The sequence below is a fragment of the Rutidosis leptorrhynchoides genome, chromosome 11, assembly GCF_046630445.1.
Source record: "Rutidosis leptorrhynchoides isolate AG116_Rl617_1_P2 chromosome 11, CSIRO_AGI_Rlap_v1, whole genome shotgun sequence".
In the NCBI taxonomy this organism is placed as follows: domain Eukaryota; kingdom Viridiplantae; phylum Streptophyta; class Magnoliopsida; order Asterales; family Asteraceae; genus Rutidosis; species Rutidosis leptorrhynchoides.
In genome coordinates, this window is record NC_092343.1 from 159,641,039 (window position 1) to 159,665,417 (window position 24,379).

Genomic DNA, 24,379 nt, shown 5'->3' on the forward strand with positions numbered 1-24,379 from the left:
CTTGACAACTCATATGGAGGTAGCAAAGTTGATGATGATGACGGCCGCCAACCTTCTCCGTTCACACCATTCCACCGCCATAGAATTTTTACTATAAATAGAGGTGCAAACCTCAGTTGTAAATCATCGTAAATCACTCAGAGAAGTGTAATCACAACCTAGAGAGTGTGTGTGACTTTGAGAGTTTTTTGGTAAGAGTTTTGTAATACTCTGTAAATCTATTCTTGTGAGTAATAGAGTTGTTTTTCTCTCAAATTTGTATCTCCCAACGTCCAGGCGATCCTCTCTTCCTAACAAGTGGTATCAAGAGCTTGGTTAGAGACGTTAGTTGAGTTTTTGGGTCTTCTGAAGTTTTCTCAAAATTCAATTTTGAGTGTACCATTGGATTCGTCTTGTCGAACCGAGTCCAACGCAAAAAACGGCGACTGAAACGGAGTTATAACGAGCCCAGAAAACGCGGTCAAAATTTGGTCAACTCGCCGGAATCTCGCCGGAGAAGACGACCGGTGCCGGAATTTTTGCCGGAGAAGACGATCACTGTAGCAATTCACTGTAGCAGCTGGCGGCACTGTAGCAGTCACTGTAGCAGTCACTGTTGAAGTACTGTAGCGGTACTGTAGCAATTCTGAAATTTTACAATTTGGTCCCTGAAATTTTCAGAATTTCATTCTTGGTCCCTGAAGTTTATAAAAATTATAATTTTGCCCCGTAAGTGGAATTTAAGCCGCGAAGTGTCTATTCCACCATTTTCAACCGTTCCGGACGTAACGGTGATCTCTGTTTTCTACAATTCAACCCCGTTTGTGTTGAAAAATTATTTCTAAGGTGATAATGTCCACAGAAGAGTCAACATCATCTTCCGGAGCTATGATTATGCTCACAGCCACAAACTACACGCTGTGGAAACCTCGGATGGAAGATCTCCTCAGCTGTAAGGATTTGTTCGATCCTATTGAATTGAAGGGTATAAACCCTGATTCTGCCAAAGAGAAAGAGTGGAAGAAATCAAACCGAAAAACTATTGGTCAGATCCGTCAATGGATTGATCATAGTGTCTTCCACCATGTTGCACAAGAGACAGACGCATATGTCCTCTGGAAAAAGTTGGAGGACATGTATCAGGCCAAGACTGCTCGGAATAAAGCCCTGCTGATGAGGCGTTTAGTCAACATGAAGCTCAAAAGTGGAACTTCAGTTGCCGAGCATACCAGTGAGTTCCAGAGCTTGGTCAACCAGTTATCTTCTGTAGAGATGCCGCTTGGCGATGAAGTTCAGGCGCTACTGCTACTTAGTTCCCTTCCCGATAGTTGGGAAACGCTGGTAGTAACACTCAGCAACTCAGCCCCGAATGGCAAACTTACCATGTCAATGGTCAAGGATGCCCTATTCAGTGAAGAGGCAAGGAGAAAGGACATGGGCACAGATCAGACCCATGCCTTTGTCACAGAGAATCTGGGGAGACAGTGAATGAGTAGCAAAAATAAATGTAGAGGCAGAAGCAAGAGCAGGGGCAGGTCAGCTGATGGCAGAAAACCAACATATAAATGCCATCATTGTGGATTAGAGGGACATATGAAGAAGAACTGCTATAGATTGAAAGAGGAACAAGGTCAAAGTAGTTCACAACCGAAGAATAAGGGTGGAGAAACATTAGTGACTATCCCTGGTGATGTAGCTTATTGTTCAACCCATGATGAGACATGCCTTCACGTCTCACGAGAAGACACAGAATGGGTGGTAGATACTGCAGCTTCCTACCACGTGACTCCATACAAGGAATACTTCACAACATACAAAGCTGGAGACTTTGGAGCTGTGAAGATGGGAAATTCCAGTTCCGCTGAGATTGTCGGAATTGGTGATGTCAAGATAAAGACAAGTTCCGGGAGCACAATCACTCTGAAGGATGTCCTCCATGTGCCAGATCTTAGGCTGAATCTACTTTCCGGAGTAGCTCTCGATAAACAGGGCTATGATAGTCATTTCAGTAGAGGCACATGGAAATTGTCAATAGGCACTATGATAGTCGCTCGAGGACACATTTGTGGCACACTGTACAAGACTCATGTGAAGATCTGCACAGACAGCATTAATGTTGCAGAAAAGGAGGCTTCACAAAATTTATGGCACCAGAGACTCGGTCACATGAGTGAGAAAGGGTTGTCTACCCTAATAAAGAAGGAGCTTATCAATGTAGACAAGGATGCTGCACTAGATCCTTGCAATCGTTGTCTGTTTGGTAAGCAACATAGAGTCTCGTTTAATTCCTCTTCAACGAGAAGATCAGAGTTACTATGTCTGGTACACTCTGATGTTTGCGGTCCCTTAGAGGTTGAATCAATTGGCGGCAACCGATACTTTCTAATGTTTATCGATGATGCTTCTCGAAAGGTGTGGGTATATTTCTTGCGGACGAAGGACCAGGTGTTCGATTACTTCAAACAGTTCCATGTCATGGTAGAACGTGAGACAGGAAAGAAGTTAAAGTGTCTTCGATCCGACAACGGCGGTGAATACTCTTCCAGGCAGTTCGATGCCTATTACAGATCATATGGCATCCGACATGAGAATGCGGTCCCACGTACCCCTCAACATAATGGTATAGCAGAAAGAATGAACCGAACAATCATGGAACGTGTTCGGAGCATGCTCAGTATGGCTAAGCTGCCAAAGCCATTCTGGGGAGAAGCAGTCAGAGCCGCTTGTTATTTGATCAACCGATCTCCATCAGTACCACTGAATTTTGAAGTTCCGGAGAAACTTTGGTCTGGAAAGGATCCATCATACTCTCACTTAAGAGTATTTGGATGTTTGGCGTACGCACATGTATCCAAGGAGCTCAGGCAGAAGCTGGATGCAAGGACCACTCCATGCATATTCATAGGCTATGGAGATGAAGAATTTGGATACAGATTATGAGATTCAAAGGAGAAAAAGGTGATCAGAAGTAGGGACGTAGTGTTCCATGAAAGCCAGACAATAGAAGATATTGAAAAGCCCACAATATCTCAGAAGACAAATGTTGCTGCTCATGTGCCAGAGGCAACAGCGGAATCATTCATGAGAAATGAATTTTCAGTGCAAGAAGAAATGCCAGGAGTAGAAGATAATGAGGAAAATGACGGTGCTGAGCAGGGGGAGCCACAACCCCATCTGCCAGACGTTCCAGCACCATCACAAGGTCAAGATGATGGTGGATCTCCTCAGAATGTTCCAGAAGTTCGTAGATCTGAACGAGTTCGGATTCCATCGAGTAGATATCCAGAATTCGAGTACCTTCTACTTACTGAAGATGGAGAACCGGAGAGTTTTCATGAAGCAGTAACTCATAAGGATAAATAAAAATGGTTGCTCGCAATGCAGGATGAGATGGATTCTCTGCAGAAAAATCAAACTTATGAGATTGTAGAACTTCCACGCGGGAAGAAGGCACTGAAAAATAAATGGGTGTTCAAGCTGAAAATGGATGGTAGTGGAAAAGTGGTGAAATACAAAGCACGACTTGTAGTCAAAGGATTCCAACAGAAGAAAGGGATTGATTTTGACGAGATATTTTCATCAGTAGTCAAGATGACTTCAATTAGAGTCATACTTGGATTGGTCGCAAGTATGAACTTGGAGCTTGAACAGATGGATGTAAAGACAGCTTTTCTTCATGGAGATTTACATGAAGAAATTTACATGGAGCAGCCAGAAGGTTTTGAGGTTTCGGGAGATAACCTCGTATGCAAGCTGAAGAAAAGTTTGTACGGTTTGAAGCAGGCACCTAGGCAGTGGTACAAGAAGTTTGACTCGTGCATGGTGAGTCACGGGTACAAGAAAACTGCAGCAGATGAGTGTGTCTACATTCAGAAGTTTTCTGAAGGAGATTTCGTTGCTCTTCTACTTTATGTAGACGATATTTTGATCGTAGGGAAAGATGTAACGAAGATCAACCAGCTGAAGAAGGAACTCTCTAAGTCTTTTGACATGAAAGACTTAGGACAGGCTCAACAGATTTTGGGAATGAAGATAACCCGAGATAGGAAGAATAAAAGGTTATGGCTATCTCAGGAGAAGTATATTGAACGAGTGCTTTCACGTTTCAATATGAACAATACCAAACCTGTTAGCATTCCATTAGCTAATCATTTCAAGTTAAGCAAGAGTTCTTGTCCCTCATCCAAGGAAGAGATCGGGGAGATGTCTTCAGTACCATATTCTTCAGCAGTTGGAAGTTTGATGTATGCGATGGTGTGTACAAGGCCCGATATTGCTCATGCAGTGGGAACGGTGAGTCGTTTTCTCTCGAACCCCGGGAAAGAGCATTGGGAGGCGGTAAAATGGATTCTCAGATATCTTAAAGGTACAAAGAATCTATGTCTTTGTTACGGGGGAGCTGATCCAATCTTGGAAGGCTATACAGATGCGGATATGGCCGGAGATCCTGATAGTAGGAAATCTACTTCAGGATTCATTTACACTTTTGCAGGGGGAGCTGTTTCATGGCAGTCAAGACTACAGAGGTGTGTTGCATTATCCACAACTGAAGCAGAGTATATTGCTGCTGCAGAAGCTGGAAAAGAAATGTTGTGGTTAAAGCGTTATCTTCAAGAATTTGGAATCAAGTAAAAGGAGTACAAGGTATATTGTGACAGTCAAAGTGCTATAGATTTGAGCAAGAACTCCATGTACCATTCTCGTACAAAACATATTGATATTCGCTATCATTGGATACGCGAGGTAATTGATCGACAACTGTTGAGACTAGTGAAGATCCATACAAAGGAGAATCCTGCGGATATGTTAACAAAGGTGGTGACTTGAGAGAAGTTGGAGTTATGCAGAGACATAACTGGAATGTTTGTGGATTCGGCTGGAGGGGGAGAATTGAAGATTTCCAGCCTACAATCTAGAAGCCCACCTTCTAGATATTCAAAGTAGGCAACCTTGACAACTCATATGGAGGTAGCAAAGTTGATGATGATGATGGCCGCCAACCTTCTCCGTTCACACCATTCCACCGCCATAGAATTTTTACTATAAATAGAGGTACACCTCAGTTGTAAATCATCCTAAATCACTCAGATAAGTGTAATCACAACCTAGAGAGTGTGTGTGAGTTTGAGAGTTTTTTTGTAAGAGTTTTGTAATACTCTGTAAATCTATTCTTGTGAGTAATAGAGTTGTTTTTCTCTCAAATTTGTATCTCCCAACGTCCAGGCGATCCTCTCTTCCTAACAAAATCGAACTCAGAAGCTATTAAAGCCTAAAACGCTAAAGATAAAATTATCGTGAGACCTTATTAAATATAAGTGTATATTGGATGATATATTTTCCCATGATATATTCCATTGTATTATCACATATATATAGTACAATGATGGGCTGAGCAGATTACATAGTATACAATGTGGACTGGGCCTATAATATACTACAAAATATAATACATAAATACACATATGCTAACATCCCCCGCAGTTTTATCGGGAGGAGAAATTCGGACGTTCAAACTGGATCGAAAGTCGGTAAAGAGATGTCGGAAGCCCTTTGGTGAAGATATCAGCATATTGAGATGCAGATGGAACATGTAAAACCCGTATATGACACAGAGCAACCTGATCACGAACAAAGTGAATATCAATCTAAATGTACTTCGTTCACTGATGTTGTACCGGATTAGATGACATGTATACGAAGGAGCTGATGTTATCACAATAGACAATGGTAGCCTTAAGCGGTGACGAGTGAAGCTCCCTAAGTAGATTGCGTAGCCAGCATGATGTAGATCCGGCCCAACTCGCAAACCAGCCCACAACTTTATTTGATTATTTGGTGGGAATTGAAGATGGATCCAGAAAGAAAAAGAAGGGCAGAAGCTAAAGAAGTAATACTGGAATTTGATAAGTCTATTTAATATAAGAAGTAATACTGGAATTTGATAAGTCTATGTAATATGTTATTTCCTCTTATTTAAGCAGGGCTTTTTGTTCCCCTGGAGCTCAGTTTTCTTTTTATCATTATCTTTCACTTGAAATAAGAATAGCCTTTTGGCTTTGGTGTTGATTTTGTTTCCAAATAATATGTTTGTTATTTGTTTGGCCGATTGGGACATTATTTGGAAATCAGAGCGCTAGGTAATGGCCGATCGTAATCAGTGTGGAAGACCCCGTAGGGCAGCAACTCATAGAAACGCCAATCGAGGCAATGATGTTGATCCACGTGACGTGGAGATTGACCGATTACAAAGACGAATTGTTGAGTTGGAACTTCAACATGAGTATGAAGAGAGTGAGTCTGATCAAACATACCAACCGTCCGAGGAAGCGAATCCGTTTGCTAACATTCCGAGGGGTTTTCGCAGAGGGTACCAAGAAGATCCTTTGCGCAATATTGGCATGAAAGTGGAGATCCCAGAATTTTCGGGGACAGTTCATCCAAACGACTTTCTAGACTGGTTGAGTACGGTAGAAAGAGTTTTCGACATCAAAGATATTCCAGAACATTTGAAGGTTAAGTTGGTAGCCATTAAGCTCCGGAAACATGCATCCTTGTGGTGGGATCATACAAAAAAAACAGCGAAATCTGGCTCGAAAATCTAAAGTGGAGACATGGGACAAGATGAAGAAATTGTTGAGGCGAAAGTTCTTGCCCGCAAACCATATGCAAGAATCTTTTCTTGACTACCACAATTTACAACAGCGTTCGTTGAGTGTTGAAGAGTTAATACATGAATTTGATAAATTGCGCATGCGATGTGATGTTATCGAGGAGGAGGAACAAATCATAGCTCGGTTTTTAGGAACTCTCAAACCAGAAATTGCTGATGTGGTAAGTCTACGGCCTTATTTGACGTATGAAGATGTTTGTAGGTTGGCACTCAAGGTGGAAAAACAACAAAGTAAGGGTAAATCAAAGATGACATTTGGACGTGGCAATATCAACCCGAAACCAAACCCTATCGTGATTGATAAAGGAAAGGGGAACAATCCGTAAAAGTGTCAACACAAGGAGGTAACATTCGAGCTCCCAGGTGTTTTAAGTGTCAAGGATTGTGTCACTATGCTCGTGAGTGCCCAAATCAGCGCATTGTTACCCTTTGGGATGATTCATCTGCTCCAGTTTATGATACAGAAGAGGATTATGAGAACACAACAACTCCTCAGTGCGAAGAAAGTGAAGTAGTCTACCCAGATAAAGGAGAGTTACTAGTGACTCGACGGGCTGTCAGTACATCTGTTGTTCACAATACCGATGATTACTCTTGGTTAAGGAATAATATTTTTCGCACACAGGTAACGGCTAAAGGGAAAGTCTGTAGTATGATTATTGATGGGGGAGCTGCGAGAACGTGGTTTCAACTGAGATGGTTGAGAAACTGGGATCGAAGGCTGGAGACCACCCAGAACCGTACAAATTGACTTGGCTGAAAAAAGGAAACCATGTAACCGTTAATAAAGGTGTTTAGTACAGTTTTTGATTGGGAGAAAATATAGTGATGAGGTGTGGTGCGAGGTTATCCCGATGGATGCTTGCCACATTCTGTTGGGATGTCCGTGGCAGTTTGACAGGAAGACCAAGCATGATGGATACCGCAACACGTATTCTTTTTACAAGGACGAGGTTCACGTTAGCACCACTTGACACCCGACAAAAGTCAACAAAAAAACCCAACCTTTTCCTAAATAGATCTGATATTATGGCAGCGAGAAAAACTACCTCTATAGTATTAGTGCTAGTTATTACAGAAGAGAATTCTGTAGTGAATGACATACCTGATGAAGTAGTACCCCTTATGGAAGAATTCTCAAATGTTTTTCCAAATGAGATCCCTCCTGGGCTACCGTTGATGCGTGATATCCAGCACTGTATAGACTTTATACCGGGATCTACCATTCATAATAAACCCACTTATCGAATGAATCCCACCGAGTTTGAGGAGTTGCAACGACAAGTAACAGAGTTGTTAGAAAAGGGTCTCATACGAGAGAGCAAGAGCCCATGTGCGGTCCCTGCATTGTTAGTGCCGAAACATGGAGGCACCTTCCGCATGTGTATTGATAGTCGTTCAGTTAACAAAATCATCATAAAATATCGTTTTCCTATTCCACGTTTTGATGACTTATTGGATCAGTTCTATGGCGCAAAAGTTTTTTCTAAAATTGACTTGAGAAGTGGTTACCACCAGATTCGCATGCGACTAGGAGATGAGTGGAAAACCGCTTTTAAAACACGTGATGGATTATACGAGTGGATGGTGATGCCATTCGGGCTTTCGAACGTGCCGAGCACGTTCATGCGCCTGATGAATCAAGTGTTTAAAGATTTTATCAGGAAGTTTGTAGTGGTATATTTTGATGACATTTTGGTATTCAGTCTCACCGTGGATGAACATCTCACACACTTACGCCAGGTATTCACCGTTTTGCATGATCAGAGGCTATATGCTAATGCTAAGAAGTGTCACTTTCTTGCATCAGAAATTACCTTTTTAGGGTACATCATTTCGGGAGGTGGTATCAGGATGGACCCGGCCAAGATTAACGCCATTCTTGATTGGCCGATACCAACGAATCTCCATGACATTCGGAGCTTCCACGGGCTTGCCTCTTTTTATCGGAGATTTATAAAAAACTTTAGCACGATTATTACTCTCGTTACCGAATGTATGAAGGCTGGGAAGTTCTCGTGGTCTATTGACGCCACCAATGCATTTAATGACTTAAAGGCTAAGGTAACTCAAGCCCCTGTCCTAGCATTACCTAATTTTTCTTACATTTTCTAGGTTGAGTGTGATGCATCGGGTGTTGGAATCGGTGGTGTCTTGAGCCAAAATAAGCGACCGATGGCTTATTTTAGTGAGAAGCTAAACGAAGTGAGGCGTAAATACTCCACATATGATCGCGAGTTTTATGCCATTGTCTGCACGCTAGAGACTTGGCGACATTACTTGTTACCCGCTGAATTCATATTGTACTTGGATCATGAGTCTTTAAAGTACATTCAAGGCCAACATAAACTAAGTCCTCGACATGCGAAGTGGGTAGAAATATTGCAAGCCTATTCGTTTGTGATTAAGCATAAAGCAGGGGCGCAAAACCAAGTAGCTGATGCCCTTAGTCGAAGACATGCATTATTGTCAACAATGCAACACCATGTGCGAGGGTTTGATACATGGAAGTCTTTGTACAGGGACGATCCATATTTTAAAGATATATGGTCCAAATGCTCGCATGGAACTTTCTCTCTTTTTTATATCTATGATGGGTTTCTTTTTCGAGATATGCGTTTATGTATTCCACATAGTTCCTTACATGATGCTATCATTGTGGAAAGCCATGGTGGGGGCCTTGCTGGCCATTTTGGAATGAGAAAGACTTTGTATTTAATTACAAACCGTTTTTACTGGCCACGTATGGTGCATGATGTTCATCGAGTGGTCGTTAGATGTCGAGTTTGTCATATCGCGAAAACGCATGGGAGTAATGCTGGGTTATATATGCCTTTACCTGTACCACATGCTCCATGGGAGGATGTTAGTTTAGATTTTATGCTTGGGTTACCTCGGACCCAACAACATAAAGATTCAGTTATGTGCAAAGACATTTGATGCTAGTCAGGTCGCCCATTTGTATTTCACAGAGATAGTTAAGTTGCATGGAATTCCGAAAACATTAACATCCTACCGTGATGTGAAATTTATCAGTCATTTTTGGAGGACTTTATGGACGCGTATGGGTTCCAAGCTACACTTTAGTAGTTCACACCATCCACAAATGGATGGTCAAACCGAAGTTGTCAACAGGAGCTTGGGAAATCGGATGCGAAGTTTGGTGGGGGAACACCCTAAACAGTGGGACTTAACTTTGGCTCAAGCAGAATTCGCTTTTAATAGCTCGGTTAACCGGACAACAGGTAAAAGCCCCTTTGAAGTCATGTATGGTAGCAACCCTTTGACTCCACTTGACTTATTACCAAGACCTGTTTCTAATTCTGATCAAAGTGAGGGATATGCTCAAGCTGACAAAATTAAATCCTTGCATCAACAAGTTCAGGATTGTATTATTCAGCAAAATAATGTGTACCAAGCACAAGCCAACAAACACAGGAAACGGGTTGTATATGAAGTGGGAGATTTAGTTTGGATACATTTGAGGAAGGAGCGTTTCCCTGCCGGAAGATTTGGTAAACTCAAGCCTAGAGATTATGGTCCCTTTCGAGTTTTGGATCGTATCAATGACAATGCGTACTAGATCTAACTACCTGGTCACTACAACGTATCGGGAACTTTTAATGTTGCTGACTTGTCACCGTACCAGGGTGATAGTGTTGATGATGTAGACTCGAGGTCGAGTCTTTCTGAAGAAGGGGAGGATGATGTAGATCCAGCCCAACTCGCAAACCAGCCCACAGCTTTATTTGATTATTTGGTGGGAATTGAAGATGGATCCAAAAAGAAAAAGAAGGGCAGAAGCTAAAGAAGTAATACTGGAATTTGATAAGTCTATTTAATAAAAGAAGTAATACTGGAATTTGATAAGTCTATGTAATATGTTATTTCCTCTTATTTAAGCAGGGCTTTTTGTTCCCCTGGAACTCAGTTTTCTTTTTATCATTATCTTTCACTTGAAATAAGAATAGCCTTTTGGCTTTGGTGTTGATTTTGTTTCCAAATTATATGTTTGTTATTTGTTCGGCCGATTGGGACATTACAGCATGTTTCAGCAACAACATTAGCTACACCCTGATATTCAGCCTCGGCACTAGATCTCGAGATAACCTCATGATGCTTCGAGGACCATGATAATAGATTGTCACAAAGGAAAACACAATAGCCAGATGTGGAGCGATGTGTTGTGGGGCACCCATCCCAATCAGCATCAGAATATGCAACAAGGCCATCTGTGGATGTGACATGTATCTGTAACCCATGATCAAGTGTGCCACGAAGGTAGCGCAAAATGCATTTTAGAGCAAGAAAATGTGGCTCCCGTAGGTCATGCATGAAAAGACAAATCTGTTGAACAACATAGGATATGTCAGGTCGAGTGAACGTGAGATACTGAAGAGCACCTGCAAAACTCCTATACAAGGTGGGATCAGCAACAGGTGGACCGGTGTCGTCTAATTTGGACAATGTGTCGGTAGGCGTGCGACAAGGTTTGCCATGTACCATATCTACATGTTTTAAGATGTATATAGAATAATTCTTCTGAGAAAGAAACATGCCTGTAGAGCTGCAAGTGGCTGAAATGCCAAGAAAATAGTTAAGGTCCCCTAAATCAGTCATAGAAAACTCTCTACTAAGCTGACCAATGATGGTCTGTAGCAGCGAAGTGGACGATGCAGTAAGAATAATGTCATCAACATATAAAAGAAGGTATGATGTAGAGGACCCGTGATGATATACAAATAAAGACGAGTCACATCGACTCCGCTGAAAACCCTGTGTTAGAACAAAATCAACAAACCGCTAGTACCTAGCGTGTGGTGCCTGTTTCAGGCCATATAAATAGTGCTGCAAGTGGTAAACATAGTCAGGAAATCTAGTATCTTGATATCCAGGTGGTTGATGCATGTAAACAGTCTCTAGTAAGTCACCATGAAGAAAAGCATTCTTCACATCAAGCTAATGAATGGGCCAGTGTCGGGAGACAGCCAAACTTAACACAGTACAAATGGTGGCCGGTTTGACAACCGGACTGAAAGTCTCATCACAATCAATGCCAATCTGCTGGCTCTTTCCATTAGCAACTAACCTGGCTTTGTAACGAGCCATGGAACCATCAGCATTAAACTTCTGCTTAAATAACCACATACATCAGACCACATTAGCCCCGGAGGGCATGAAAGAAGTACCCAAGTGCCATTAGAAATAAGAGCATGATATTCCTCATCCATGGCTTTGTGCCAGTGAGGGTCCTTAAGAGCCTGTAAGTAAGACTGGCCACTGATGGTGAGGTAGTAGTATGTAAGTTAAGTCGGGTTATGGGTTTAGTTATCCCGTGTTTGCCACGAGTGATCATGGGTGGTAGAAGTGTCGGAGATGGTGAGGTGGCTGGAGGTGTGGTAGGGGAATTTGTAGTGGAGGTAAGTGGAGGTGTGTCACTCTGTGATGAGGAGGCCGCATCCGAGGACAGAACTGGAGAGACAGGCTGAAATGCTGGACGTAATGAAGGGGAAGGATCTTCTAAAAAGTCATATGATGGAGAGTTAGTTGGAGTAACCGAGCTAAAAGGGAAAACAGTTTCGTTAAATACGACCTGACGAGAGATGATGATTTTATGATTGGATATGTTAAGACAACAGAAACCACGATGGTCTGATGGATAATCGAGGAATATACATGGCGTAGATCGTTAGGCGAGTTTATGGGGAGTGGTTAGGTAGGGGAAAGGCGATAATGATGGGTGTCATTTTGAATGGTCGAAGATGGTAGGATGTTGAGTAGATGGGTGGACATATGGAGAGCCTTCGCCTAATATGTAGGAGGAAGACAAGCATGAAATAAAAGTGTACGGATAGTGTTGTTAATAGTGCGCAACATTCGTTCAGATTTTCCGTTTTGTTGAGATGTGTGTGGGCATAAAAAACGAAAAAAGGATACCATTTTTGGCAAAGAAGTCATGAAATGTGTTGTTATCGTACTCACCACCATTATCACACTGAAAAGATTTTATAGTACATTTAAATTGATTTTGAACATTTTATGTGAAATGTAAAAACTTGTCAAAAACTTCAGATTTGTGTCGCAATGGATAAACCCACAAATAATGTGTATAATGATCAAGAAAGATGACATAATATTTAAAATCACTCATGCTAGTAATAGGAGAAGTCCAAACATCAAACTTCAGAATGTATAATTGTTGAGTCCCCAAAGTAATTGAGGATTTAATTATGACAAAACAGAATTTATTGGCATTAAAATATTATTTGCAGCCAACACAAGTTTGTTTATGTATAGACAACAAATATTGCTATGTCAAGTGTTTAGTATGCTGCCTAGTCTACCAGCACAAGGTAGAGAGTATTCTTCGAATAGGCACATGATGTGTACCCAGCAATTCAAGAATATCAAGGAACTCAGCATGAGAAGAACCAGTATACCTGGTAAGCAGCATACAACACAAGACAGCTATGCTCCATTACAAGCATAGTGGTTTCCTGAGTGGTCTACATCAATCGTACTATTCAACAGAAGTCAAAGACAAAGTTGAACAGAAAAGGATACGCATCGGCGGCTGACAAGTGACCTTACAAGACCACGTGGGAATGCAGAAGTTTAACGCATGTGCAGACATGGGTTATCCTTTGTCAACGCCTAGGGAACACAACATTCTATTTGTTTAAACAAATAGTGGTGCCAAACCGAATAGGGATGTTCCTGCAAATGGCTACCAAAGAGGAAAGAAGGGAGCACGCTCTCTGACACAATTGTCCCCACAAGTACAGACATCCTATGTACCAGTGGACAATGGAATAATTACACGGATAATATGACTACTATAAATTGATGTATCTACTATTGTAAAAACTAGTGGTGTGGGTTTTATTATTTAGAGTCCAAAACATGTAATAGCTTTAAGTTATCCTCATAGCTATAATTTAGGTAAATCTGTATCAACCAACTATCATTCCACCAAGGATAGTTGTAATTCTTTATGATTTAATCAATAAAGAATAAACTGCTGAAAAATTACCTGTGACTCTACTTAATTTACTTGCTTGAATACTAAATCGTGTTTAACTGTTAAGTTAATTAAAAGAAATTGTATTCACCTCCTCTACAATACTCATGTTGTTTATCAAGGGACCACAACTGGTATCAGAGCTTCATTCTTGATAATTTAATATCTTGGATCTGAATTCTCACATGGCTGCATACTCAAATACAGCTTACCTTGAAAATGACTTAACCAATAGACCACCCAAATTTAATGAAGGGGAGTATGAAACTTGGAAGACAAGGTTCATGCTTCATCTTGAGTCTATTGACCCACTCATGCCTGGCATTGCCACAGATGGTCCATATGTCCCAACTGAGACTATTGCAAGTGTTCCAGCTACTGTTGACGCTCCTGATGTTCCTTCCTGGTAGAGAGGTTGTTCTTCCCCCATCTGAATGGGTTGCTGAGGACAAAAGTCGTGTTGGACTTGACCCTAAGATCAGAACCATGTTAGCTATAACATTGCCTAACCCATTGTTTAAACTGATTAAGGGAAAGCTGAATGCTAAGCTTATAATAGACTATCTAGATGTCACCTATGAGGGTATGGGTGAGGTAAGGCAGAACAAGATGATTACTTTGAAAAGAGAGTATGAAATGTTCTTTGCCTATGATCAAACCAAAATCGTTAAGTGTGATTAGATTTCGGGTTTGAGTGCTTAATTTGGGAAAAAGAGTAGGTTGATTGTTTTAACTCCAATAATTGTGCAAACCCCGATTTGGATACTGGATTCCAAGGGCGTAAAACAACCAAGTGAATTAACCTTATTCGATCGGAATCGAATAAGTTAATATCTTAGTGTGGATTAACTCGGATGGTGATCGGAGCACTGGTCGGAATTAAGTTAATGATTGGAGTAACGTTATCGCAATTGATTTGGGCAGAGTAACGTTAAAGCATCCAGTGTTGTGTAAGTGAATCATTTCACTTGTGTATTTATAGATGTTATGGAGGGAATGATGACGTGGCACATGTCCCTTTCATAGTTGTTACAAACTTTTCCAATCTCGAGGGGTGACGTGGCACCTGTCCCTTTCGTGGGGAATAACAGATTCTAACGAACTTTCCTATATTCACGGGCTGACGTGGCACGCGACTTGCTCGCGTTCTTGTTCCATGATCAAGTGGTCATTTCGGGATGAAGTGACAGCTCCGAGGTGACGCGCTCTTGTTCTGGGACCACGTGCTTGTCCCGGGAGTGTCCGTATGCCGGTTTAGTGCAATGAGACGTTGGTGTCGGTTAAGGAATTACGATGCTCTCAGTTCAGCCGGGTAGGTCATGCCAAATACTTGGGAAGTGTTTCTTCGTGGTCACGATTATGACGATTAGCTTTGTGGTGCCTAGTTATGACTATCTTGACCGGCTGCAAGGTGCCGGTTACATGTATGTCGTCCAGGTTCTTAGTCTTGCCATTTGTTCGACATGGTAGAGTGTCCGGGAATCGGCTAGACGGATTACGAGAAAAGGAGTTGGCAAACCGGGACGCGTAGTGCAGGGTATGGTTTTTGCCGAGACGATTGCCTGTTTTGAGACGGATCGTTATGCGTATCATCAAGTCCCCCCAGTTTGATGAGGGTAGCCGGAATGGTTACCGTTGTCAAACTTTCGAGACAAAGCCACGCTTCCTGATTGGATGTGCATTTAATGCTTGTTAGCATGAAAAGACAATTTCTGCAAATGCGCCTCCCTTTTCGTGTTCTTTCCGTTTTTCAACTTTTGGAACGGCGTTCGAGAGATTTTCTTTTGCCCTTTTAATCATTACTTTTTGTCGATCCATCTTTTGATCTGGACCGTTGGATCAGTTTTCTTAAAACCTATAAATAGTGTCCTTTTTTCGATATTTTTACTTTTTACAGCCTTTGAGCCCTAAATGCTTCTTCTCCAAAAACCAACAGTTTTCTTACGAAAAAGGTACCTTTTCTATTTCCTTCTTCTTTTACTTATTTTTTTTTTGTTTTCGTTCATATGGCGGATCAGTCTTCCACTTCTGCTAGTGTAGATGTTCCCGAAACTTCTGGTAGATCTTCTGTAAATGTTAATGATATTAAGAGTCTAGTATGCCATGAGTATCTTGACGAGATGGTACAAAAGTACCCCTTTTTATCTCGTTATTCGTTGAGGGTGCCTGATGCTACTCATAGGGCCCATAAGCCTCCTCCAGGAATGGTTACCTTTTATGGTTATACCATTAGCGTGGGCAACTTTCGATTGCCCTATTCTGAGTTCATGTACCAATTCTTCGATCATTATGGCATAGCGCCTGCACAGGTACATCCTCATGCGTACCAGAAATTGGTAATGTGGGAGATGTATTTCAACTACTATCACATTCTTCCTTCCTTCCATTTGTTCCGATTCTGTTTTATTGTTTCGAAGTCCGAAACTGGATGGTTCACTATCAAACGTAGAGCAGGAATCAAGTTTACTGGGGATATGGACACGTCGTTAAAAGAGTGGCGGGAATCTTTCTTTTTTGTTGATAGGGAAGGACTGCCACCACGATTCGTTAAGCTGTGCGAATGGGCAGTTGACGTAAAGAAAAGAGTCAACAAAATTCCGACTCTAAATGCTGCCGAGAAGGCATGTATAGAGGCTATTCGGGGGTTTGAGTATCCACAACGTCCATATCCAGAGGATATGCTCGTATTAGGCGGGGTTAGCCACCAATGGCCAGACCCGAACACTAAACCTATTCTTCGTTTTAATGGGGCAGGTGAAGACTGATCCCAGCCAACTGTTACGCTGCTAGGTTAATTTATCGCACACTAACCTTGTTTTCGTTTGATGTTTATACAACAGTGATGGAGTTTGCTACCTTTTTGTTTTTTGGTGACCTTTCAGACATCCAGGTGGAGATTGTCCCGGTGAATCCTGGGGAGGAGCCGGATGTTGTGCCGCAGGATTTGGAGCACAATGTTGGTGATGGTGCTGGCTTGGATCTTCCCGGTCCTGAGGTTCCGGGTGATAATTTAGTGGTGAAGAGGAAAATTCACGAGCTTCCTCATCTTAGGAAGAAAGCTAAAGGTAATTCTTGTTTCGTTAAAACGAACATCTCTTCTCTCATTGCTTTTCTTTTAGGTAATAAACAGTTTGATTTGTCTCTGACTATTTCTTTTTTATTTATTTTTGCAGTCACTGCTGAGCCGTCTGTGATCGAGACGGAGCCTTTGAACATAAGTGATGCTGAACAGTTTGACCTGGAGAGCATTGATGAAATGCACTTCCGGGTGCCTATTGGTGATGATCTTGTTCGTGCTTTTTCTCAATTGGATATTAACTATCCTAGTTGTGTAAGCTTTCTGGAAAAAGGGGTTTCTTCCTCCCTTACCCAGTCGACGTCTGCCCTTTCTTGCAAAGAATCTATGGCTATTCGCACTCGGGCATTGATGGCGTTGAATACGCTTATTCAAGAAGGGTTTAACAGGGAGAGGCGAGTGGCAGACTTGGAGCGCCAACTTTTAGAAGCCCGTCTCGAGTTATCTCAGGATCCACTTGCCCGGGAAGCTGTCCAGAGTTTGGAGACTCAGCTGAGGGTGGCTAAGGAGGGACTCGGCCAGAAGGAGAGTGAGCTTGCTGTTGCTCAAGAAAAGTGTGCTGCTGCTCGAGAAGAGTGCAAACGTTTGCGTGGCACTTTCCCTGCTGTTCTGAAAAAAGCTATCAATTCACCTACTGTAAAGGTGCCTTTTCAGGATTATTTGAACAGCGTCGCGTCGGCCCACTTTACTCATGTTGTCATGTTGATGCAGAAGCATCACGCTAGTGGGGTTACCTCCTTTCATTCCGAGATTGCTCAGAAGTTGAATCCATCTTCCATGGAGTCGGTTCAGGCTGCTGCAAATGCTTTGAAGGAAATTCATTTTGGCAGCTTTGAGGACCTTTGTGCCAATGACGACACGACCGTTCAGCAGCTCTTGGATTTTAATTTCTGAAAATTTGTACTGCACGGTTGTGCATTTTTGGGTTAAACTTGTAATTATTCGCGTACAGTTGTTGGTGAAATGTTAATTTCAAGTATTTTGTATATTTTTCTTGAGTTGAACTAGTTCATATCTTCATATGTATACCTAGAAATACATTTGTTTAGTTTTGGCATGTACACCGTGCAGTCACGCGTGTTTATGCCATCTACTCATTGGCCGTTTATCAGTATAAACTTGTACCGGCGAGGGCTAGGCAGTCACCTCTTAGGGGGTACAAAACGGGCATGGGACTTATGTGGATGTCGGAATCCATTTTGCCGCTGGTCGTTTATAGTTGTGTAAACATTGTGAATTACATAATGACAAAGTTATTGCAAATGGTAAAAAGCTTTTTATTAATTCCTTGAAAAGGAAAGACATACATCAGATCTTTTATTACAAGAAACAAAAGATAAAAATCAAGATAACCGTGGATTGAGGTGATCAAGTTCAATCACGGTACCCATCGAAACTTCAGTTACTATTTCATCCACTTTCATTTTCCTCAACCGCCATCTTGTCTCGGTTGGAACTTTCACGACTTTCGGTCCTTGACCATTTGAGTGTTGAACTAAGGGGTTTAACCTTTCCACGCATGCCATTAAGAGATTTTTCCCACTCTGACTGACGACGTCGGCCGGCAATTACCTTTTCTGCTTTATGAAGGATGTCTGAACTTTTGTTACCTGGATGTGTCGTCGGGGAGAAAAAGGTTTATCTTCTAAGAACCGAGACACGTTCCTCTTCCATGACATGGGGTGTTCTCTGTGACTCGTCATTTTGTCTGTCTTGAATAGCTTCATTGTCAGAAAAAGGGTGTCGGGTGGATTGAACCGTTACCACGCCTTGCCGGGTGGGGAGCTTGAGTATACCGTGAGCAGTGGATGCTATGGCGCCGATCTTTTTGAAAAATTGTCTCCCCAGTATTACGTTCGTCGCTGTCACAGATTTGACGACATAGAAGTCGATTTATTCGCTGCGAAGGTTGGGTCGAGTGCCTACCGTGACTGTTGCCTTGAGCTTTCCAATTGTTTCTTCAGCGTGGCCAGAGAATCCAGAGATGATGGCACTAGATTGTCTCATCTTTTTCCCGACGCGTTTGGGTAATCGGGAAAGGCAATGAGCGTATATCACTTCAACTTCACTTCCTGTATCAGTGTACATCTCGTTCACCGGGAATCCATCTATCAGTCCGGTAATGACTACCGGTTCATCCCACGAGTACCATGTTGGTATTCCCGGGAAAGTGATGGCAGCATCTTTCCAGGAGTTCTGTGGGGAAAAATCGTCCTTCTGAACGTTAATCATGTTGATGACAACTTTATCCTTTGCTTTCTCTCGCTTTTTTCCGTCATCTTTCTGCCAACTAAACGTTTTGTTGGGGTCGGCCTTTTTGAATTTCCTTCCAGTCAACAAGTGATTGAGTTCACCTGCTTTTATCTTGGCGATGATTTCACGTATTAGTGCCTTGCATTCATCGGTATCATGGCCATTGTCTTCATGGAACTCGCAATATTTGTCTTACTTTTGACCGTCACGCTTCTCCAGCGGTGCCGGCGGAGTAAACTTTGCCTTCACGTTGTCAATTAGGGACCCTTTGTCGTACGGCTTCTGGGCACCTTTGTCATGCCTATGGCTATCATGACTCTTGCCGTGACTGTTGTGATGTTTATTGTGGCTTTCATTGCGCCCGCTACTGTCATGGCGGTGTCTACTGTCGCTTCTTTTCTCTTCTCTCTTCCTTTATTCTCGATGATACTCAGCTTGTCTCTCCCTTCTCGAGTGTTGGTACTGCCTGGCTACCGTTACGGCATCTGCAAATGTACCCGGGATGTTCCAACGGAGTTCCGAGACAAGTGACGGGTGTGCGTCTTTGTCCAGGCACGTGATGAATCCGGAAATCTGTTGTGTTTCCGGGAGTCCTGGGATTTTTTGACATTCCAGCATGTACCTTGTGATGAAACTTTTGATCTTCTCTCCCCGGTACATCGGTATTTCGTGAGCATACAGATGCGTATACGTGTGCCGGCGGAGATTCTGATATTGCAGGAGAAACTTTTCTCGCAAGTCCGTGAAGCAAGTGATACCGTTAGGTGGTAACTTTGCAAACCACTCCCTGGCGGCCGACTGTAGTACCGTCAGAAAGAGATGACACGCCACCTCGTCACTCCAGTGCTGGGTTTTCATGGCACCTTCAAAAATTTGCAGGAAATCATCCGGGTCTGTGGTGCTGTTATACACCCCCAAAGTGACCGGTATTGTAGTGACCCGAACTTTTCCATGTTTATATATATTAATTGAGATTGATATTTACATGATTAAATGTTTCCAACATGTTAAGAAATCAAACTTGTTAAGACTTGATTAATTGAAATATGTTTCATATAGACAATTGACCACCCAAGTTGACCGGTGATTCACGAACGTTAAAACTTGTAAAAACTATACGATGACATATATATGGTTATATATATAGTTAACATGATTTTATTATAATTATGTATCTCATTAGGTATTTTAACAATGAGTTATATACATAAAAATGAGACTATTAATTTAAGAAACTCGAAAACGATATATATAACGATTATCGTTATAACAACGTCTTACTAGGTACATATGAATCATATTAAGATATTGATACACTTGGTTAATTATGTTAAATGATAAGTAAATATATTATTAAGTGTATTAACAATGAAATACATATGTAAAAATAAGACTACTAACTTAATGATTTCGAAACGAGACATATATGTAACGATTATCATTGTAACGACATTTAACTGTATATATATCATACTAAGATATATTATATATTATAATATCATAATAATATAACAATTTAACATCTCAATTGTTATAATAAACAATGGGTTAACAATATTCAACAAGATCGTTAACCTAAAGGTTTCAAAACAACATTTACATGTAACGACTAACGATGACTTAACGACTTAGTTAAAATGTATATACATGTAGTGTTTTAATATGTATTTATACACTTTTGAAAGACTTCAATACACTTATCAAAATACTTCCACTTAACAAAAATGCTTACAATTACATCCTCGTTCAGTTTCATCAACAATTCTACTCGTATGCACCCGTATTCGTACTCGTACAATACACAGCTTTTAGATGTATGTACTATTGGTATATACACTCCAATGATCAGCTCTTAGCAGCCCATGTGAGTCACCTAACACATGTGGGAACCATCATTTGGCAACTAGCATGAAATATCTCATAAAATTACAAAAATATGAGTAATCATTCATGACTTATTTACATGAAAACAAAATTACATATCCTTTATATCTAATCCATACACCAACGACCAAAAACACCTACAAACACTTTCATTCTTCAATTTTCTTCATCTAATTGATCTCTCTCAAGTTCTATCTTCAAGTTCTAAGTGTTCTTCATATATTCTACAAGTTCTAGTTACATAAAATCAAGAATACTTTCAAGTTTGCTAGCTCACTTCCAATCTTGTAAGGTGATCATCCAACCTCAAGAAATCTTTGTTTCTTACAGTAGGTTATCATTCTAATACAAGGTAATAATCATATTCAAACTTTGATTCAATTTCTATAACTATAACAATCTTATTTCAAGTGATGATCTTACTTGAACTTGTTTTCGTGTCATGATTCTGCTTCAAGAACTTCGAGCCATCCAAGGATCCGTTGAAGCTAGATCCATTTTTCTATTTTCCAGTAGGTTTATCCAAGGAACTTAAGGTAGTAATGATGTTCATAACATCATTCGATTCATATATATAAAGCTATCTTATTCGAAGGTTTAAACTTGTAATCACTAGAACATAGTTTAGTTAATTCTAAACTTGTTCGCAAACAAAAGTTAATCCTTCTAACTTGACTTTTAAAATAAACTAAACACATGTTCTATATCTATATGATATGCTAACTTAATGATTTAAAACCTGGAAACACGAAAAACACCGTAAAACCGGATTTACGCCGTCGTAGTAACACCGCGGGCTGTTTTGGGTTAGTTAATTAAAAACTATGATAAACTTTGATTTAAAAGTTTTTATTCTGAGAAAATGATTTTTATTATGAACATGAAACTATATCCAAAAATTATGGTTAAACTCAAAGTGGAAGTATGTTTTCTAAAATGGTCATCTAGACGTCGTTCTTTCGACTGAAATGACTACCTTTACAAAAATGACTTGTAACTTATTTTTCCGACTATAAACCTATACTTTTTCTGTTTAGATTCATAAAATAGAGTTCAATATGAAACCATATCAATTTGATTCACTCAAAACGGATTTAAAATGAAGAAGTTATGGGTAAAACAAGATTGGATAATTTTTCTCATTTTAGCTACGTGAAAATTGGTAACAAATCTATTCCAACTATAACTTAATCAACTTGTATTGTATATTTTGTAATCTTGAGATACCATAGACACGTATACAATGTTTCGACCTATCATGTCGACACATCTATATATATTTCGGAACAACCATAGACACTCTATATGTGAATGTTGGAGTTAGCTATACAGGGTTGAGGTTGACTCCAAAATATATATAGTTTGAGTTGTGATCAATACTGAGATACGTATACACTGGGTCGTGGATTAATTCAAGATAATATTTATCGATTTATTTCTGTACATCTAACTGTGGACAACTAGTTGTAGGTTACTAACGAGGACAGCTGACTTAATAAACTTAAAACATCAAAATATATTAAAAGTGTTGTAAATATATTTTAAACATACTTTGATATATATGTATATATTGTTATAGGTTCGTGAATCAACCAGTGGCCAAGTCTTACTTCCCAATGAAGTAAAAATCTGTGAAAGTGAGTTATAGTCCCACTTTTAAAATCTAATATTTTTGGGATGAGAATACTTGCAGGTTTTATAAATGATTTACAAAATAGACACAAGTACGTGAAACTACATTCTATGGTTGAATTATCGAAATCGAATATGCCACTTTTTATTAAGTCTGGTAATCTAAGAATTAGGGAACAGACACCCTAATTGACGCGAATCCTAAAGATAGATCTATTGGGCCTAACAAACCCCATCCAAAGTACCGGATGCTTTAGTACTTCGAAATTTATATCATATCCGAAGGGTGTCCCGGAATGATGGGGATATTCTTATATATGCATCTTGTTAATGTCGGTTACCAGGTGTTCACCATATGAATGATTTTTATCTCTATGTATAGGATGTGTATTGAAATATGAAATCTTGTGGTCTATTATTATGATTTGATATATATAGGTTAAACCTATAACTCACCAACATTTTTGTTGACGTTTTAAGCATGTTTATTCTCAGGTGATTATTAAGAGCTTCCGCTGTCGCATACTTAAATAAGGACGAGATTTGGAGTCCATGCTTGTATGATATTGTGTAAAAACTGCATTCAAGAAACTTATTTTGTTGTAACATATTTGTATTGTAAACCATTATGTAATGGTCGTGTGTAAACAAGATATTTTAGATTATCATTATTTGATAATCTACGTAAAGCTTTTTAAACCTTTATTGATGAAATAAAGGTTATGGTTTGTTTTAAAATGAATGCAGTCTTTGAAAAACGTCTCATATAGAGGTCAAAACCTCGCAACGAAATCAATTAATATGGAACGTTTTTAATCAATAAGAATGGGACATTTCAGTTGGTATCCGAGTGATAATGCTAAAAACGAACATATATTTCATAGCATTATTCCTCAAGAAAGACAAGCTTTTAGTTGCAATTGTTCTATTTACAAGTGATATTCGTTTAAATAATAAAAGGTGAAGACAAAAGACAGATTCGACGAATTGAAGACGCAAACGACCAAAAAGCTCAAAAGTACAAAAGACAATCAAAAAGATTCCAATTATTGATAAGAAACGTCTCGAAATTACAAGAGTACAAGATTCAAAACGCAAAGTACAAAATATAAAATTGTACGCAAGGACGTTCGAAAATCCGGAACCGGGACCAGAGTCAACTCTTAACGCTCGACGCAACGGACTAAAAATTACAAGTTAACTAGGTATATAAATATAATATAATATATAATTAATTATATTAATTATATATATATATTATATTTATAAATAAAAACCGTCGGCAGAGAAAGACTCCAAGATATGAGCTGGAATTTCAAACTCCGCGACTTGCGGAGTTTGAAGGCAAAATTCACCGCGAGTCGCGGAGCCCCAAAATTGAAAACTGCCTATAAAGCCAACCGAATTCTGATCAAAATCATCATCTTTTTCTTCCTCATTCATACGTAAAATTTATATTTATATTTATAATTTATATTTTAATTTTAATTATAATTCTAATAATAAGGGTATGTTAGCGAATATTGTAAGGGTGTAAGTCGAAATTATGTCCGTGTAACGCTACGCTATTTTTAATCATTGTAAGTTATGTTCAACCTTTTTACATTAATGTCTCATAGCTAAGTTATTATTATGCTTATTTAAAACGAAGTAATCATGATGTTGGGCTAATTACTAAAATTGGGTAATTGGGCTTTGTACCATATTTGGGGTTTGGACAAAAGAACGACACTTGTGGAAATTAGACTATGGGCTATTAATGGGCTTTATATTTGTTTAACTAAATGATAGTTTGTTAATGTTAATATAAAGATTTACAATTGGGCGTCCCTATAAATTACCATATACACTCGATCGGACACGA

At 40.0% G+C, this 24,379-nt stretch overlaps 1 protein-coding gene across 1 annotated transcript; it reads right to left on the reverse strand.

Annotated features, from left to right (window-relative positions):
• Positions 1–10,594: 10,594 nt before the first annotated feature.
• On the reverse strand, positions 10,595–11,880 carry LOC139875135 (uncharacterized mitochondrial protein AtMg00810-like). The gene is made up of 3 exons (XM_071862499.1): positions 11,839–11,880; positions 11,678–11,779; positions 10,595–11,425 (listed from the first exon to the last, which is right to left on the reverse strand). The coding sequence occupies exons 1-3, from the start codon at positions 11,878–11,880 to the stop codon at positions 10,595–10,597; spliced, it is 975 nt and encodes a 324-aa protein (XP_071718600.1).
• Between the last annotated feature and the right edge of the window lie 12,499 nt (positions 11,881–24,379).